Raw genomic sequence first — 19,808 nt, 5'->3', positions numbered from 1 at the left:
AATTGGAGCAGCAAATTATCAAACAACTCATCATTGGTTTGATGGCTAGGGATTTACAAGATTCTAGGGTTCGAAATTAGGGATAGAGATTCAACTATTTTCTAGGGTTCGATTGAGCTGAAATTAGTTAGAGGGATTTTAGGGGGATTTTAATCCTCTTCAGCACCCTCATCTACCAGTGAGGTGCAATGAGGGGCTGGCTGAATGACATATGGAATATTCCACGTGTCATTCAGCCAGCCCTGCACTGTACCTCAGTGGCAAATGAGGACATTGGAGAGGATTAAAATCCAATTTTAGGGATAGGGCTTTTAGAGCATTATAGGGTTCTATTGAGCTGAAATATCTGGTAAGTTGCTATGTAAATTGTTGTCAATATGTATCTCTGTCAATGTCATGCATTGAACGAATTATCTATAAAATGTGATGTACTTGTGTCAATGTTATGGCTTATACTGTGTGAATGAGTTCAAAGTTCAAATTTGAAGTTCTAGAACATGTATGAGTCATTCATTTTTAAAGTTTATTCTTATTTTTTTTATTTTTATGAAAGTGTAATCACACAAACCACACACCAATCCCAAAAGGTTAACCGACTTTTGGGACCGTGGAATGGAGGATAAGCACAACACACACCATTCTTCTTCTTTTTCATTCATGGATATATGGTGGTACCAGTAAGCAAGGTTCTAAATCTCAGGTTTCGACCAGCCCAAAACCAAAACCAGGTCGAAACTTGGTATTTTTTTCTAGCCAACTCGAGTCTATGGTTTCGAGACCCCAAAATAGTTTTTTAGGTCTGATTTTTTATATACAGCCTGTTTTTTATATTTTAAATACAATGCATGAACTATTTTCAACAAAAAAAAAAAAAACACTCAAAATGGTGCTTGTGGTTTTTGACCCAAGTGTACTAGTGTACATACAATGTATTAAGAATCATAGTTGTCAAGGCAAACACTTATTTATGCCAAAAATCATTTAAGTTGTTAATTCATTTACTTAAGATTCTATTCATAAACAAGCAAATACCCCCTATTTGAATCCAATGAAAATAGTTAAAAAATAAAATTCCAAAAGGATAAAAAGTCAACCCCATAGTTCAAGAAAACTAACTGGATTTTCGGTGATAGGTGTAATTTTAAAATTTTTAATGTTGGGTTTTCTCAAATCTAAAATTTCCATAAATCTTAATATGGTAAAACATTATTAAAAATCAAAAGTGCGGTAAAATATTCATTTGCTTTGATATTCAAAAAATATTTTTATTCATAGCGATTTGACAGCATTCACGCACACCAAATTAAGTTTGACTGGTACATAACTCCTTCAATATAAATCATATTTAAGCAATATTGGATTTATTGGAAAGCTTGGTTTTGGAAGCTTTCAAACAAGTCCAAGATTGCTTAAATCTGATTTATAGTGAAAGAGTTACGTTTGACCCTCTGAATGAAGATATTTATTTAGATATCAAAACAAAATATAAAATATTTACTTAAATGATATTTGGCATAAATAAGTGTCTCTCATGATTTCTAACATAAATAAGTGTCTATCCTGGTTTTCAATCAAGTTTCATCAAGTTTCGATGGGGATAAGTAACACTTATATAGGTATTCAGAGCGAAATTAAAACCATCCGAAACCCTGTAATTTTTAAACTCCCATCTTTAACTTGTCTTGATTTCTTGCGAAACTGAGATATCTCGGTGGTTTCGATTGGTTTCGACCGAAATCTCTTTTCATGCCGGTAAGAAAGTAAAATGAGATGGGTAGTGGTTACAAATGACAGGTAGTGGTTACAAATGATAGGTAGTGGATAGTGGTTAAGAATGACAAGTGGTAGCTAGATAGTGATAGAATAACTAATGCATAAACATCCATAGAGATCAATGAGCATCATGCATAATTACGAAGGTGTGATTGACGTACCTGAATCCATGGCTGTGAAAGCCGAATCCTTTCTTAACGAGGATCTCTGTTGCACGCGAACTGTGTTGGTCTGGTTTACCCTCTTTCATAAAACTTTAGGTTTTTTTAGGTTGTTCACTTAATGGACTAGTGACAATAGTGGTGAGGGTAGAGACCAACCCTACAAAGAAATTAGGGTTTTATTCCCATTAAGGAAACAACACATGAAAATTAGACTCATACCTTTAAGGTAGCCCCCATCAACACTATCAAACCGATTTTATTAAAACAAAAGTGGGACTCTACTAGCCCACCTTATGGAATCTTCCTGATAGCAGGTAGCACTCTCCCGAAGTTGCAGGTGTAGTTGCCAGAGTGAATCGCCATAGAGAGTTGCCAGAGAGTTCGCTCGAAAGGAATGCTTCTAATGGTCATGAAGAGTGTTGGGGATTTGAGTGATTATATTTTGTTTGATGAGCGTAAAATTATCTTTTGTATTACCCTTCTAATGATGTAAGCCTAAACGGGTATGAAAAAAAACTAGAGGGATATACCTCGCCAAGGTTTCGTGTGGTATCTCTATTTTAGGCAAATTATATGGGAAGTACAAGTAAATTACCCTTTGAAAAAAAAATGGATCACTACCTAATACTTGACCCTACGTTTACTTATAATTTCACATCTAATTCCGGCAAAAATATTAACCCATACTTCTCCTTCTCTTTTGGTACCTAAAATACCTAAATTGCCCCTTTTTCCCAAATTTTTTTTAAATTTTTATTCAACTCCTATCCATAGTTTGAGGAATCGGTATCGGATCGACCATTCATATCAATATCGACCTCTGCCATTTGCTGATATTGATTCCAGGACCTGTAGATCGGTACGGACCAAGGGTAAAAATGTAAAAAAAAAAATCCAAATTTTGAATAAAAATAGGGATATATATTTTCATTCGATCTCTACCAATGCTGTTATGAATTAGCCGATACGATACCGATTCCTCAAACCGTGAGCCCATATCCCCTCACATCATATTTTTTAATTCATTTTTCGCTTTTTAAAAAAATTAATTTAAAACATGTGCACTAGCATAGGAAGGGGTGTCAATAGGTTGGTTCAGGTCGGTTTCGGTTTGGGTTGAATTGGTTCCAGTGCGGAAATGGTGAATCCAAAACCAAACCAATAAGGAAAGTTTGGTTTCGACTCAGTTTCGGTTTTAATTTGGTTTGGTTTTGGGTTTATTGGTTTATTATTGGGGTTGGCTACGGTTTCAGTCCGATTTGGATTCGATTTAACATATAATTATACAAAACTATAGAAAAACTGATTTTTTAATGGGTTTTGGGTTTTTATCGGTTTCTTATCGCGATAGATCGATTTTTATTTCGTTTTTTGGTCCGGGTTTTTGAGCCAGTTTCGATTTGGTTCGGGGTTGTAATATCACAAGCTAAAACCTGTCCAGTAAGACAGTGATGCGGTTCGGTCTCACTTTTGACACCCCAAGCCCCAAGGCATAGGTTATGGAGAAAGAACTAGAAAATTGTCTCCTCAAGTTCTCTGCCTGGTACAGTTCCCTAGTGCCTCTAATAAGAGGGGGGTAGATCCCATCTAACTATCCAGGCATTGTGTTCGGGCAGAGGGTAAGGTGGTCATTTCCTCCGCCCTATGAAAGGAACCGTATGAACTATACCGGATAGGGAACCTGGGTGGATAAAGATCTCGAGACAACCCTTGTTTGAGGACCTTTATCCCTTGAGGTTCGCTGACCGGTATGTTTGTGCGGTTCCTCTCATAGGGGGGGCTGAAATGGCCATTCCACCCCCTGACCAAACACACTACTCGGGTGGGGTCCACTCCTTTTTATTAGAGGCACTAGGGAACTGTACCGGGTAGGGGAACCGCAGGTGATAAAAAGTCCTTGTTGTTTGATGTCCTGCTCTCATTGGCCTCATGCTGATGGTGGGACCACCCAGCGATCCCCTCGCTGTATTGATTTACACTTGGCATGTGAGCTTGTGAGGTACCGCCGTAACGGTTGCGGCAAGAATTACAGCGAGGACATTAGAGATGCTAATTTTATGATTCTGTGATGTAACAGCGTAATCAAATGTCAAATAATTTACTTATTTTTGTGAACCGTTCGATTCATAATTCAGGCCTTCAGGGTGATATAAATAGTAGCCATAAACAGTCTTATTTAAGTATAAATTTTTTTTTGGGTAGAATTATTTTAGTATAAATTAAAACTATAACGATAGTCGATAGTGGAAGATCGAGGCCAGTGACCGTAGTAATCTCCTGAAGAAGAAGAAGAAGAAGAAGATCGGTTAAGTTGAAAGGGAAGGCATGGGCGAACCCTACTGGAGATATGGTGCTGTGGCTGCTCCCTCTGCTGCTGAAAGAGGTTTTCCTCTTTTTCGTGATTGCCCTACTTCGTTATGCGTTTATTTCTTCTTCTCTCGTTTGATTTAAATTTCGTTCGAGGAAAGAAGCTGTAAAACAATCGGAATTACATGCCCGATTTAATCCTCAATTATTTGAATGTTTGAGTTTTATCATCAACGGGATATCATATCACTTTGAATGTTGTGAAAATAGGTTTTCTCTCATCTGTTTTCTCGTGGGCTACTGGCTATTTTATTGGATAGCGAGGAATAAACTTTATTTGGTTTTTGTTTATATTGTTTACATCCTCATTGTAAGTTGGGGTTTTTTTTTCTTCTCCAAAGAACAATGTCTGCCATCTCCATCCTCAATTAAGGTAAGAACGAGATGATTTGATTAGGAGAAAATCTAAAACCAAACAGGAAAATCATAGTCCCAGTAGTTGAAGAAGGCTGCAAGCCAAAGTCCTTCAATATCTTCTTTCGATAGTGAGTCTTGAAGAATTTAAATGAAATAATAAAGTTCTGCTATTACACTCCTTCCAAAAGGCCCTCAAGTGGCCTTAAAGCTTACGTTGGAAATAAGACCACACAGAATGGGGTAAACTGAAATGCAACAACATAAATGGGTATGGTGTTCTATTCCTGCTTACTTGATATTTTTGTTCGGCATGTACTGGCTTGTTGGGATCCTATGATCACATGGAAAAGCTTACCCCATATGTAGATAGGCCTCTGCTTTCCGAATTTGAAATGAATCAATGAGGTAATAAAATCTTCTAAGTATACAAGATAAAGTTAACGGCAGTGATTTAAATCCTAGTTACAATTGCCAAACCATCTAAAGCTAACCTTTCTCCCACAAGGATAACTAACACCCAAGCTAACCTGACCCCCAACAATCCCACACAAGTAGACTCATTTAATTAAAGGATAAATTACACGTCACCCCCTGGTTTTCAAATGAAACTCAAATCACCCCCTGGTTTTTGAAAATACTTATCCGTCAGGGGAGGTTATGCTAGCACCCTATCTTTCCTCCTCACATAAATGATCTCGCTGCCCTCCGATGTACGAAACCGTTCCGTTGCACCTCATTGGTGCACTCCTCTATGCCACTGACTCAGAGAACCTTCTCCCATAAGAAAATTGCTCCCTCTATTCTACAATGATTGTCGGTTTTGGAAAAAAAATGTACTTTATAAAGAATCATTATTAATACTTCAACTTCCCATTCTCTCTAAAGTATTTTCCATACATTTGCCTTGTTATCAACTTGAGTTCTAAATTTGCACGTGTGATGGTGGTTAAAATGGAAAACAACCTAAATTCTCACATTAATTCTTGAAATGGACTAACATTTTGGAATAGCTACAAATCCCAAAATGGACAATCTTTAAGGCATTTAGGCCGTAGAAAAAAAATAAAGGAGTAGTATATAATGTGGAATAACCTATTGATGCAGATTCATCACCAAATAGGGCTTTTGTCATTGGGAATAAGTCTAGGGTTGGGTTACATACATGTTGGGCCTTTAATCCCATGGATTTCTAATGTAATAGGCCACTTTTATGGGCCTAAAATATGGGCATATAGGTTGCATACGGGATTAGCTCAATACTTAGTTTATTTTTATGTTTTTTAATTGAACCGGTTCAAACTGGTTGCATCCAATTGGTTCAATTTAAGTGATCATGTGACTTGGTTAAGTGGTCATGTGACAACTTAATTGGTCATGTGATATAAGTTGGGCTAGTTTAGGACTCTATAAGTCCAGCCATGTTTTGAGTCTATTTCTTTTAGTATTCTAGTTTCTTAGTCAGTTTAAGTTACCTAATAGGTTAGGGATAGGGTTAGGCCATTCCTTTTTAGTGTCTAAGTCTAATTTTGAGTCTTCTATATAAGTTTGTAAGGGAGGCCAACATTGAATACGAATTTGATTAATAACACTTAGCTTTATGCTTGCTGCCATTACTGCTACTCTTTGTGAGTGTATATCCTTGTGGATCTCAAGGTGGATAGGGTGGGTGAACTCCTGCGACTCTTTGCATTGTGAAGATCGGGAGGTTTCTTCAAGTTATCAAGCTGCTGCCATTGTTCTCTCCAATCCAGTAAGTTTGAACCTGCTATTTGTTTTTAAAACTTCTTCTACCAGCCTTTATCTTCCCTTAGACCTAATCCATAGTCCCCTCCATCCATCAAACCCTAATCTCCATTAAACCTGCAACTCCTACCTCAACTAGGACTCCCTTATAACTACAGATCTGGCCATCAATTTCGAACCATACTTCCAGCCTACATCCCGCACACCTCTCCCTACACTCGACCTTAAACCCAGTCCATAATCCCCACTATATCCCCTCCATTCCTTCACTCCATTAAACCCAAAACCTGCAACTCAATTCTGTCCAGAATTGCAGAATTTTAAAACCTTCCCAAATCCAATTATTTTTATCCCATAATAACCCCCTAGACCTGCATATTAAAGCCATATAAGATCCATTCCCAAATTCCCATCCTAAACCCTAGAATTAACCTAAATCCTAGTGCTGTCCATTCGAACCAACAACCCCTTTTGCGATTGATCCTGTTGTCTGGCTCCTAGTAGGTCTCCTACCTACCTAGGACTACATTACCTATATTTTGTAAAGCAGTGCAGTTGGACTATTCCCTACATGTTCTTACTCCACCTTTGGATCTTAAGTTCATTATCGATTTGCTAGATGAATCCCCAAAACTTGAAAATCCTTTTACACTTCTTGCAGTCATGTGGGGGTTTTGAGAGATCCTATATACCATCATCGCAGATTCGTGCAATCAATTGGGCAATCAATGGTTCTTTCCCTTGGGGTAATGGTTTGTGCCCAGGATAATGACTTGAAGAGTCCAACTACCCAGTCTGTTAGTCTGAAAAATACTGGCTGGTTGTCATCATCATCATTAACTCCCAATAAAAAAGCAGAGCAGAGTAGCAGAATGTGTTGTTTGACACTTGACACTTGACAATTTGGTATTTGGTAATAGTAACTATATGCATGCAACTACACATTAGCTCTCTAAATGCGGTGGAAGCCTAGGGTAGTATTCTGTTAGTTTTCAGCTATCAGGTGTGAACCAATTTATTAGAGGGAGTGATGCTGCAGCAAAAAGGTGCTACCAAATTTTCTGTTTCTAATTTGCTCTGAAAGGAAGTAGGAAAAATATATGTTTCTTTTAATCAGAGAAAACTTGATTCTGATCACTTTGTTTCACATTTTACCACTGTTTCGTATGTTTTCCCTAAGAAATTTTCAGTTAACGTTTGGGTTACTATGCGTCTAGTCCCGTCACATTGTTTTCTTTTTCGGGATAAAACTATTAAATTGGTATTTCATCTTTTTGGTTAATGCTTAATATACTTTTGCCTCTAGTTACATCACCTGGGTATTCCATCTTCTGCATTGACATCTTTGTTGATGGATCTCTCTGTAACAGATACTACTTCAAGAACTGCATTTCCTGGTTATTCGCCTTCTAACCCAGCGTTGACAACTCATCATTTGAGCTCAAATAATTTGCGAGGGTCTTCTTCAGATTATCTGCATAAGGATGTAAGAGTACCACTTTGTCATAATTGATGTGTTATTTTCTACTCCCTCTGATGCAGGAGCACTTCCTTGGACCGGGCCGAGCCTGTTTGAGATCCCAGACCGAGAACCGGGTCCAATTGGGTTTTTTTTGGGTTTAGTAGGATTTTAGGAAGTTATTTTTTTTTATTGGGATAATCATGTTATCTTTTGTTTGGGTTGATTACGTAGGATATTGGGTTTCCCAGTTTGAGTTGATTTTAGTTTCCTAGTTTAAGAGTTGCTATTTCTCAGGAGTTTAATTTTCTTATTAAGATGCAAGTAACCCTACGTCAGAGTGTAGATTTGAAAATTGAATATAGAGTTTTGGTTTGAGTAGTCGTGTGGCTGAGTTGTGCGATCCCTTCCCCCCCCTCTCATCTCTTCTTCTCTCCTCTCCCTGTGATACCTCTCTTCCTCCTTCCTTTTTTTGCCTATTAGTTCTTCTTCTCTCTTCTTTCTCTGTTCTAACGTTGCTTGCAGTCCAAATAAGAGTGGTTTGATCCCTGTCAATTATTATCCTTTCACTCTGAAACTTGCATGCTGATTCCTTACTCTAGGGTGAACCAAACCCTGGACCATCACTCAAAGTCCTCTTCTATTATGAGAACACAAACTACAACCAGGACTAGTTCTGCAATTACCACCCTCTTCTAGTTCAGCAAATAATTGGTAAAATATTCTTTAGGTTTTGAGATTTGTGTAGCTTGGAATCAATAGAGCAGGGAGCTGTGAACTTACTAGTCCCAAGAGATTTGAATCCCTGGGTGGAGAGCCGTAGCCATCGCAAGCAAGCTCTCTCCTTCCACCTTTGCTGTTTCTTCAAGAGGAAGAAGAAAGGTTCTTCTTCTTATTTACTCTTAAAGGTCAATTTTATGTTATTGACACAAAAACCTCTAACTATTATTACTGTTCCTGTTTTATCCGTGCCTTACTTTAACTTCCAACATTGACATTATCTTTTGAATTAATTCCTGGTTGGTCCAATATTCTTCTTACATTACTCTTTGGGGCCTATTTTGTCACAAAATTACGAAATTGCCATTAGTTTTTGGATTGATTGAGTTCTATTATTCGGGGTGGGCCCATAGCGAACCTAATTAGGGTTCTTTGAACCCGGATTCCGCATCACCCTCTATCCCACATAGACAGTCCTCTTTCCCATTTTGGTAGTCCCATATTCTTTTCCATCTCACAAATTAGGTAATGAGTTTTTGTGAGTTTTACTATTTTGACTGCCTTACATTGATTACCACATTCATCGATTACCCAACTTTATTAGAGTTTGATGAGTAATGGAAGGGCAATATTGAAAAATGAGGGGGATCTTTTAATGTTTTAGCCCCTCTTCAAACCTTAGGCTTTTTTTGAAGGGGAGTCATTATGGGATAGGGGGAGTAATCAATGTTGTAATGAGATTCCTAGCAAACATTTGGGAATTTTGTTGCTGTTATCTAATATATATTTTTTTTCATTTGGTGCCGCTGGCAGGTCTTACCATTGCGGCCTGGGGCTTATGGTTTAGATGATATTGGCGGCATTGCTGGTCATGCTGCACTAGGACCCAGTGGATTGACAGCTGGTGCAAGCATAAATAGGTTTCCATCTCCTCTAGAGGATCCAGCTCTAATTAGCCAAAGGCGGGATGTTTCACTGGGCATCAACCCTAGCATGCCTGGCATGCTTAGTGAACGGTCCAACTCTTTGAGAAAATCTGATAGCCTGTCTGTGGAGGAATCAAACGTTCTCTTTGTTGATGGACTTCCCAATGATTGTACCAGAAGAGAAGTAGCTCGTATCCTTTTGTGTCTAGTTTATTGTTTTGGGCTCTGTTTTGTATTGTTTTGCAGTTCTCTCTCTCTATATATATATATATTTTTTTTATCTGTTCCTTTTGTTTGTATCTTTGACTTTAGCTGAAGATCTTTTCCGTCCTTTTATCGGCTTTAAAGAAATCAGAGTTGTCCACAAGGAGCCTAGACGTGTATGTATCCAATCATTAATATACCCATTTTGTTGACTTTTTATTTTTTCTATATTCTGTTGATAATGGTGAAAAGGGTCAGCTTTCCCTTCTTTCCTACAATATTATCTATTTGTTCCTGTACCTATATTTAATTGCTGTTTTTATGATTAGCAAAAGATTTGGTCATAACAATAATTGAATTTAATGTCTTATTTACCTTGGTTGTTTTGTTTATTTTTGTTCCATCTGTTATGGTTCCTACTACTTTTAGGAAGACATTATGAGAACATATGGCATGAGGTGATCTTGAACTGTTTCGTGCTCCTTCACAGTACACATAACACAATTACTTCAGACACATTAAGACAATATAAGTGATCCTCTTTTGCACAAAAATTAGTCTTCTTGGAACTTTTCTTTTGATAAGATAATTCTTTGAAGCCATTCATTTTTTTTTTTTTTTTTGGGGGGGGGGGGGAGGAGAGGTGGAGTCTTACAAGTCTTCTGACAGCAATTCCACTCCAAAAACTGAAGATGCACAAAACCTCCTCAAAAGTTTTTCTTTATTAAAGCTCTCGAAGCTGTCTGTGAAAACAAAATAGAGTTCAGATATCTATAGCCCATAAGTTAGCACAGAGGGCCAGAGTAGAAAACTAAGTATATATAACTCGGACAATGTGATATCTTTTCTTTCTCATTTAATATATTTTATTTTTTCACAAAAAAAAGGTTTTCTTTATAGGGAAAGGTCCAGTATGCTTCCACACTTCCAAACACTTTGCTGCATTTGGTTGCCTTTTTAAGAAGATTGGGAAGGGGAACTTTTTCATAAAAAAATTGTAGAATGTGCATGTGGTCGTCTTCCCTTAAGAAAGGAAATGCCATTTCTCTGGGAGAAGAGTATCCCACAAAATGTTTCTCCCAACAAAAGATGGGACAAAATTAAGAAAGAAAAGTTGATGAATGTCTGTCCATGTGCAGCCAAACAACATTGTTTGAAACCTCTTCCCTCTCTATTCCTTTGCCTTATCTTTCCTTTCCCTTGGAATGCAATCAAACAATCTTGAAGTACATGGCCACCAATATGCCACCTCAGATTGTCCAACGTCCAAGAATGAAAATATCAGGGAAAATTCCAACATCCACGTTCTGCAACCCTGATGATTTTAAATTTTTAATACAACCCATCATACTCATTCCAGCAAAAAGTTAGAACTTAGAAATATACCCATCTTTAAAAAGGAAAGCAGAATTCTTATCAATAATTTGATAAAGAATATATGAGACAGGCCTTGAAGGTGGCCTTCATTGATGGGTTAGAAGTATTAATTCTGAGACATACTATACTGATGAATATGAGAGAGAGAGAGAGAGAGAGAGAGAGAGAGTTGTACCAAAAAAAGAAAGAATATGAGACAGGGAGAGTGTACCAGCTTTCATTTGAGTTTGGGCACTAGAGAAATTATTTTTCTTATTTTCTCTTTTATTTTTTTTTTTGGGTGGTGGGGGGGTTGGTAAATATACAGCTCTTCAAATAGGGAGAGTGGAGAAATATATTTTCTCTTAAAAATTTATTGGTGGTGGGGAAAATGGAACTTCCCCAAAAAGAACAAGAGAGGTCCCCTCAGCCTACACCTTCACAGCCACTACCATCTTTCAAATATGAGTACCCAAAAAACTAAAGAAAAACCTTCAATATACCTCTTCTGGCTCAAGCAAACAATCAATTCTATCTGACTTGGAATACCACTGATCCTTATTTTATATATATATATATTTTGGGGTGGTGGGGGGGTGGAGAGAGGGGAACTAAGTAAAGTTTGGTTGCTGCCAAGGATTAGTTATTGCCATTTTTTTACCTATTTCTGTACCTAAACTTGTTCAAGAAAAAGATGTTGTTGCATGCTTATTTAAACTGTAGATTCAATGGATCAATTTTGGCTGAGCAGTTCATATGCTGGTTCCTGTTAATCTGAATGTGTTTAAACTGCAGACTGGAGATAAGGCTATGGTCCTGTGCTTTGTTGAGTTTGATGATGCAAAATGTGCTGGCACTGCCTTAGAAGCTCTTCAAGGTTGGTATTTTATGTGTATTTTTACAGACTAGAGGTCCTGCTATTAGCGAAAAGTGTTTTTATTTTCATTCCATCTTTTGTCAGTCTCTTTAAAGAAAAGAAACTTGTCGAAGCTACCATACTTCATTTTAATTTGAGAATGTGAAGTATGCAGATGGATTGGTTCACTGGATACCTATTTTAGCATATGGTAACAACCTGAAAAGGCTTTGTGGTCTTGAGTTTAACCATTCCTGAAATAGAGAATCCCTTTAAATCACATGTCATGACAGCTGATAATTTTAAATTTTTAAGTTTTACGTCAATGTTGAAGTCCTGGATGTATGCATCACTAGCCCGACTCCTATTTACCCTGAAGGGTGAAATATAGATGACTCTTGAGATCACTAGTGGCCGACGTGAGCATTTCTATGGATGGTTTAAAATAGGAAATTATAAAGATGACAATGAAAAAGAAAAAAGAAAAAGGGAACTCAGTAACAGATCAACAATAAACTTGTTGACTATGTCATTATTTGAAATTCTCATGTGGGTGGACCTAAATCACTATGTATGTGAAACTTTTGTTACGTGCAGGCTACAAGTTTGATGACAAGAAACCAGATGCTCCTGTCTTGAGGATTCAATTTGCACATTTCCCCTTCCGTCCACCATCTGATCATGATGAGCGACGTCGTGGGCTTTCACGGTAATCAGTCAGCTAGACATCTTGAGTTTTGATTAGGGCATAGCTCAGTGTGTTTTTATCTTGGCCATAGAGGTGGAGAAACTTAAATAATTTTTGAACTAGAAAAAACTACTAGGAATTCAGAGCATGTGAAAAGAGGGTGGATGTAAAGTTTCTATTCTCTTTTGCTGTTTCACATATGGTAGGTTACACTAGTTGATGTAAATGTCTGCTGCTTCACTTTTCAGATAGAACCACAACAAAGCTTTATGGTGAACTGTTACTTGGAAATAGAACACCTTTTTATGTACGTACATGTTGGGAACACATTGATATCCAAGGGACCCCATGTTCCAGCCTGCAAATTCAGGTGTACATTCAAGGGTGCCAACTACTGAACTAGAAGGTTGGTATTTGTTGGTTCTGAAGAAAATGGGAGAGTTTATGAGTTTACTTTATTTGACAAATGATTAGCAAAGAAGTTGCATATATTCCTGTCCTTTTCCAGTTCTGCTTGACAGCTGATATTTATTGATGTATTTGATTTGGTTGAGGCATAGCATGTGGAAGAGTTAATGATAAATTCGTGTTACCTTGCAGAAGGTTTACTATTTAATTAGTATCGTAATTGGGGTAATGCAATATACTTTGATCAAATGTAGCTTCTTTGCAGTATTTCATATTCCTATGCTTCATTGAGGCCTTGAATTCAAGATTTGATGAAGGAGCCAAGGGGAGCCTAGGATTTTGTTAATGTTGCATGTTTCATACAGATTGGTGCCCTTGTGTCATCCATAGTTGTCACGGCATCTAGGTGACCCAAGGCGTTGGAAGGGGGCCTAGGGCCCTGGACGCAAGGCACCCGACTAGGCGACCAAGGCGCCTTGACAACTCTGTTGTTGACCCAAAATAGTCCAACTGCTTTAACAATATGCTGTCATTTTGCATGCCACAAATTTTCCTCCAATAGCCCTCGTCTTGTGGCGAATATTGTCATTATGCCATTCTTTTTTCTCTTGGGAAATAATTCAAAGGATTACTAGTCAGAATTGAAGAATTGCAATAGTGGGGGCTGAATGGCTGATTTGGATGTTCTGTACATGTTGAAGGATCATGTTTTCATTTTATTGTTATTATTCATAGGATAATTGATACAACATGGCACATGCCTAGTTGTAACATAGGAAGGAATTCTACTCTATGAAGAAGGGATGGTGGGAACAAAGAAGCAAGTTGGATGATACTATATTCCACTGAGATTTCTATTGATTAGTGAAGTTGTTACAAATTTCAACTTGGGGTTGCAAGTAGCAACCATCATTTGGCATGAGTTATGCTTTCTTAGACTAAAATAGTTGTTTTCTTTTTATATATAAAAAATCTCATAGTATCTCATAGTTTGAAAAAAAGATCATAGTAATCCCAGTTTTGCTTTTTAATGCCCTCTCTTTTTGATGACCTTTATTGTAAATAATGCTACTACAAAATTAAGAATGGAGGCAGACACCAATTTTCAACATTACCCTACTTAAATAAATATAAGGCAGTTGATTTTCTTTCTTTTGGATTGCCCAAATCCTCTCCAAAGTCCTAAAGCTGTTGATTTGAAATTTTCACTTTGAAAGGGAAGGACACCATGTCAATAAGACTACTGCTACAGGCTGGGGAGACCATCCACCAGACTAAGGGATACAATCTGTGTGTGGAATGTATGCAGAGAGCTAAAGATAACATGTCCAGTGAACAAATAAATCAACTAACTGGCACGATATTCACAAATTTGATAGTTTAACTGGAATTCTGTAGTGTCCTGGTGGAAGATCTAGTAGATTGGATACTAGAAATACTATATTATTGCAGCTCTAGTCCTTGCAAAGTGATTCTACCTTCTCTCTATCTTTCTTTTCCACCTTGTGTTCAATGATTCAAATACATCCAATCTGGGCTTATGTTATGGTCCTCCAAGTATACGATATCTTTTGTTCGAATTGGAATTTTGAAACATGATTAAGAAAATCTGAACAGTTTGGGAATAACAACCTGTTCAAGTTTAAACCAGAACTGATTTAACTCGTGCGCATGGAGCACAAGACATTAATGTTGACTCATGATGAATGTATATCTATCTTGTTAATCCTTTTAGATGTGCTGGGAATGGAAGATTGTTAATGTAAAGCCAGGTAAGAGGTTGTTAGACGCTTTCTCAAAGTTTCATATTTTTCCAGTGGATTCCTCATGTTTCTTTGCAAAATGCTTTCATATCAAGCCAAAGTGAAGGTAGTTGAATGTATCTTTCTCCAACCCCAAAGTATCAAATTTCAAGCCCACTGCAGGACTGTGTTCTCCGAGAACTGCTGAGACAATTCCATTATGTTGAGAATATTCTGTCTTAGGCCATGCCAACCAAAACCTCCAAGGCTCCAACTGAAGTTTAACCTCTCCCTCTTTAAAGGGGTGGGGGGTGGGGGGGGGGGTGAGGGAAGGGATTTCAATCCACTTAAGAAGGTTAGCCGGTTCAACAGGAAGCTTTTGAAAATGCAACCAGATCAGTGTACAAGCCTTACCGGGCTTGACACTCCAAATACGGTGAGTGCAGTAAATGAGATGAACCAGGTAAGTATACAAACCTTATCGAGCTAGACACAGTAAAATACGGTAAGAGTGGTAAATGAGATGAACCAGAGTGTACAACTTCCTTACCGGACCAGACACGGCAAGTACGGTGTGAACGTTAAAAACGATGAATATAGTGAAACCAAATCGGTGTACAAACAAGGAAATCTTCACTCTGAAAATAATTTATAACGAAAACAAATCAAGATTTTTTTTTTTAGGTCAGCATACCTTTACTGCTAAAAACAGGTATTACACATGGATTCTGAAGTACAAGTTTGAAGAAGTTATAGAGTGGAATTGGGCCAAACAGTCCTACATAACCAATCTGTTTCCCTCCCTTGGAACAAAAGCAAACGCAAAAGAGCATGATTCTAGAGAGGATGAAATGTGAATGATATCTTCTGCGGGTGGAGACTAGAACTTTATTATCCGATTCAATCACAAGATGGTCTTGACTGTCCTCGATAGCCTATAGGATACCAGATCGAATAGCCATAGCTTCACAAATCGAGATTCAAATTACTTGATCATTATTTTTCTCATTCATTGTATTTATTTTTATTTTGTTTTCAACATTAAGGGAGAAAGAAGATAATTGAAAATGCTGTAACAAAATGCATAAAAAATAAATGCTGTAACAAAAACAAAAGGTGATTAAATTATTCTCATGGATGATCGAATTGAAGTATGGAAAACTGAGATACATGTTCAAAGCAAGTCTCTATGATCAATAGACACAACAGTTTTGGGAGTAAAAGAATCCTATACATACACCCCTCCACAAACTACAAAGGATTAATAAAAATGGTATTATTCTATGACAAGGCCACATAACCTAAAGAATCATAAATCTTCTATCCAGTCAAAATTTTTTTTTTTGTTTTTGGGTTCTTCAGAAAGGAATTCTATTTGTTTGAGCTACAAAAAAGCAGTTCCTGCAAGGCCATGGTGCAGGAGATTATGAGCAATGTTATCTCTAGCATGCATTGAACTCACTGATCTAAGGCCATTCTCAGGGACAACCTCATCGTCATTAAGCTCAAACTTGAGCTCTGGTTCAATTTCTTCATTCCTCATCTCACATATGTTGTGCAAAACACAGCAAGCACCTAAAACCACAGGCAAATCCTGGAGTTTCACTTCGGTTCTCTTCTGTAAGCAGCTCCATCTTCCCTTCAATCTCGAGAAAGAATCCTTAGCGATGCGTTGAATCTCTCCAATTTTCTCATTGAAGGCGTGTTGGGTCCAGGTAAGATGCTGGTGAGTATAAGGCACCAAAACCCAATCCATTAGAGGATAACCAGAGCTTCCAACAATCCAAACTCCCTTCAAGAGCCCTCCATTAGCCCTTTGATATAGAGCAGATTTCTCAAGAACTTTATCATCAGGCAATGAACCAGGCCAACCAATGCAAACATCTGTAAAAACCCCTTTTTGATCAACAACCCCCTGAACTGTAATCGAATAAGAAGTCTTCTGGTTACGCTCTGTGTGTCTCTTATTGAAATACGCAGAAACACTTATCTTGGGAGCAATAATTGGGATATGGGTAGTGTACATGGAGCCGATCACGTTTGGTATTCCAGAAATAGATTCAAAATCCTCCTTTGTCTTCTTGTAGGTCTCCTCGTCTGGCCATTGCAGAAATTTGGGCATCAAAACGGTTTTAATGGCGGAACAGACCTCAAGTACCAGTTTATGGCAAGTAGATATGCCCAACCCAAATCGCTTAGAGACGAGACGGAGAGGCTCACCGGTAGCCAACCTCCATATACAGACAGCAACGCGTTGGCGAACAGGGATCGCAGCTCGAAGCATGGTATCCTCCTTGGCAACGACCGAATTGAGCTCTTCACATATCATGTCGAAGGTAGCCCTACTCATCCGAAACGCGCGTTTGAATTCCTTCTCTGGGTAATCAGGATGGTTACACTGATCCCACCAAGCCCTTGAACGGTCCTTCACCCAGAGGCGACGGTGGGGACCGGCGGCGCCACCGACGGAAGGAGGAATCGATGGGTCAGGCTTGGACTTGGCAGAAGCAACGGCAACAGCAGCAGCAGCAGCAGTGGCAGAGAGACGGGAACGTTTAGCACATAAGTGGGCGTCCGATTCCTCCATGTCTGAGTAAGAATCTTGAAGTTGAGAATAGTATTCAAGCGTAGCCTTAGTTCTCTGTTTGTTATTGGCCTCAAAGAGCTGTTTCTCAAATTGAGAAGCTTTAGCCCACTCGTTCTGATCAGATCTCTCTTGTTCTTCCAACAAGAGTAACGAAGTGAGAATTTCCTTCAAACCCTTCTTCCCCCCCTTGGCTTCTTCATCATCATCTTCATCAACATCCTTCCTTCGCCGTTTCTTATTGTTATTGGTGCTATTGGTTGGGGTTGCAGTGTTATTGGGATTCATTTCAGTAAGGGTATCTTGAAATAAGCTGTAGAAGAAAGACAAGTCGTCTTGGGTTGAGAGAGGAAGAGATGTGACTTGCATTCCGGAAGAAATCTCTGATCTGAAAGTAAGAATTTTTCTTGGATAATAATCAAACTGAAGCAACGAATGTGAACACAGAGACGTAGAGAATGAGGAGATGAACATATTTATAGTTATTTATACAGAGAGAGAGGTGTGTGTAAGAGATGGATGGAGAAGAAAGGGGAAGCGTGTGTGTGTGTGTGTGTGAGAGAGAGAGAGACTTAAGTGTGAACGCGGTTGAAGGAAGGGTCTAAGGAAGATGGGTTTTTTAATTTGCCTTTTTTGTTTTTTTGTTTTTTTTGGGTTTGTTTGGGTAGGTGTGACGGCGACTTTGGATAACGCGGTTGGGAAGACTTAAGAGGACATAGAGATGATCTCAGAAGCTCTCAGATTTCGGCTGTGAAAATGGCTAAACATGGTTTGACAAAAACCAGGGAAGAATTCTTGCCTTTCTTTTTTTTTTTTTAATTATGGAATTGGAACGCGTGAGACATGAGGCCTAAGGGAGATGTGGTTCTCCTGTTTTTTTTTTTCTATTAACCCTTAAAAACTTAAATGCCACCCCTCCCCCCCTCACCCAAAAAAAGAATTGATGTAGAGGAGGAATCTTCTTGTCAAATGAGGAAGACTATAGTAAGCATGAGTTGGATAAGGAGGTAGTGGAAAGCTGAAGAAAAGGTTGAAGGTCTATGGGATACTGGCATGTGAAATGGCATTTTTGATGGGTTCCTAAACAAATATTAGATCTTATGTTAGACATTTGTTTTTGTTGTAAAATCCAGTATTTTTATGTATTTGCACAAACACCATTGACTATTTCTTCATGCCATGACCAACGTTTCAAATATGGTGTTACAACCCATTTGGGATCCAAAGTAGCTGTGATCAATCTCGATTTTGGCTGTTACATGTCAAGAAACTATTACAATCATGGAGTTTTCAAATCTATGGGCCGATTTTAGGGTTTTTGAGATCGATTTGATCCCCAATTCCGTGTTTTGAGAGACCGGTCCTGACCTCGTGCAAAAGTTTTACTTTCCTTTATTTTTGAGATTTGAAAATTTCACTCCCTTTTATTTGGTTTCTTTTCCATGATCAAACAGAGCCTCTGTATGCCCCTCCCTCAAAAAAAATCATGTTAGCTTTCTGGACATCTTTAGCGTTGCATGAGCTTTTCATGCTCTTGTCATTGGTTCCTTGTAGGGATTTCAATCAAATATTGGCCATGAAGAAAAAAATAGGACTTAGAATTTCTTCTTTCAATCATGCATCAAATTCTTCTAAACACATAAGTATTGGGATTACTTCATCAAATAAGATGAAGAAATATTCAGCTTAAAAACACTCAATCTCATAACAATCACATGAGGAGGAGTGTCGAAATAGTTTCATATATATAGGGAACAAAAAAGTTTTTTCATGTGAGGAGGAGATATATAAATGAGAGATGGTGCTAGTGTACCTTCTATCTAATTATATCTTTCGGGCAAGAGAATGTTAACTCATCATGTAGCCTCCGCACTAGTACGGTAACCAATGAAAATATACACAAAGGCATTGACTTGAATACGATTTTCAATCTCATTAAAGGCTACATGGTTTTTTGTGCATAAAAGCATTAGTTTGTGTGTAGACATAGAAACCACACCCACGCCAATGCAATCGGTTTGCGTTATTTTTTTCAAATCTATTTTCAAAAGAAAATAATAATAATAAAATTACGCTTTTATTTGTTAAGCCCCTGAGTTTCAACATATTTGCATAAAAGCACTTGTCCGGCTGTCCGCAGTCCTCCGCACAACGAAGATCTTACCATACAGCCATACAGGCAGAAGCCTTATGGGTCCCACAATACGTTGGTACTGACGTCATCTTACGTAATATTACGCGTGTTATTTTTTAAAATAGCCGAGTAGAGAGCAAAGGAGCCATGGCGGTGGACGCGGCACGTTCTGCCCTCCCTGCCACAGTGTCAGGACAGAGTATCTTTGACTTTTAAAGTCCCCGTATTCATGTGGGCCCAATCGCTGACCAATGGTTCTGAATGTGACTGCCCCGAGAGGCTGAGATGCGAGTTGTCAGCAACCCAGAAATAACGTGTGGTGTAAGA

General features: G+C 38.2%; 2 protein-coding genes across 4 annotated transcripts; one reads left to right on the top strand and one right to left on the bottom strand.

Annotated features, from left to right (window-relative positions):
- Positions 1–4,175: 4,175 nt before the first annotated feature.
- LOC122669947 (RNA-binding protein 1-like) lies at positions 4,176–13,203 on the top strand. 3 transcript variants are annotated; one of them, XM_043866865.1, is made up of 7 exons: positions 4,176–4,320; positions 7,775–7,890; positions 9,397–9,700; positions 9,828–9,889; positions 11,865–11,946; positions 12,523–12,634; positions 12,862–13,203. In XM_043866865.1, the coding sequence occupies exons 1-7, from the start codon at positions 4,263–4,265 to the stop codon at positions 12,863–12,865; spliced, it is 738 nt and encodes a 245-aa protein (XP_043722800.1). In that variant the 5' UTR covers positions 4,176–4,262; the 3' UTR covers positions 12,866–13,203. The 3 variants fall into 3 exon arrangements, with proteins under 3 accessions (XP_043722800.1, XP_043722801.1, XP_043722802.1); XM_043866866.1 differs by lacking the exon at positions 12,862–13,203 and having other exon boundaries at positions 12,523–12,638; XM_043866867.1 differs by lacking the exon at positions 7,775–7,890 and having other exon boundaries at positions 4,182–4,320.
- A 2,768-nt stretch (positions 13,204–15,971) lies between these two features.
- LOC122666739 (protein ALP1-like) lies at positions 15,972–17,823 on the bottom strand. The gene has a single exon (XM_043862803.1). The coding sequence runs from the start codon at positions 17,819–17,821 to the stop codon at positions 16,148–16,150; it is 1,674 nt and encodes a 557-aa protein (XP_043718738.1). The 5' UTR covers positions 17,822–17,823; the 3' UTR covers positions 15,972–16,147.
- Between the last annotated feature and the right edge of the window lie 1,985 nt (positions 17,824–19,808).

The sequence above is a fragment of the Telopea speciosissima genome, chromosome 7 (assembly GCF_018873765.1).
Source record: "Telopea speciosissima isolate NSW1024214 ecotype Mountain lineage chromosome 7, Tspe_v1, whole genome shotgun sequence".
NCBI lineage: Eukaryota > Viridiplantae > Streptophyta > Magnoliopsida > Proteales > Proteaceae > Telopea > Telopea speciosissima.
This window is presented reverse-complemented; position numbering and strand designations above follow the sequence as displayed.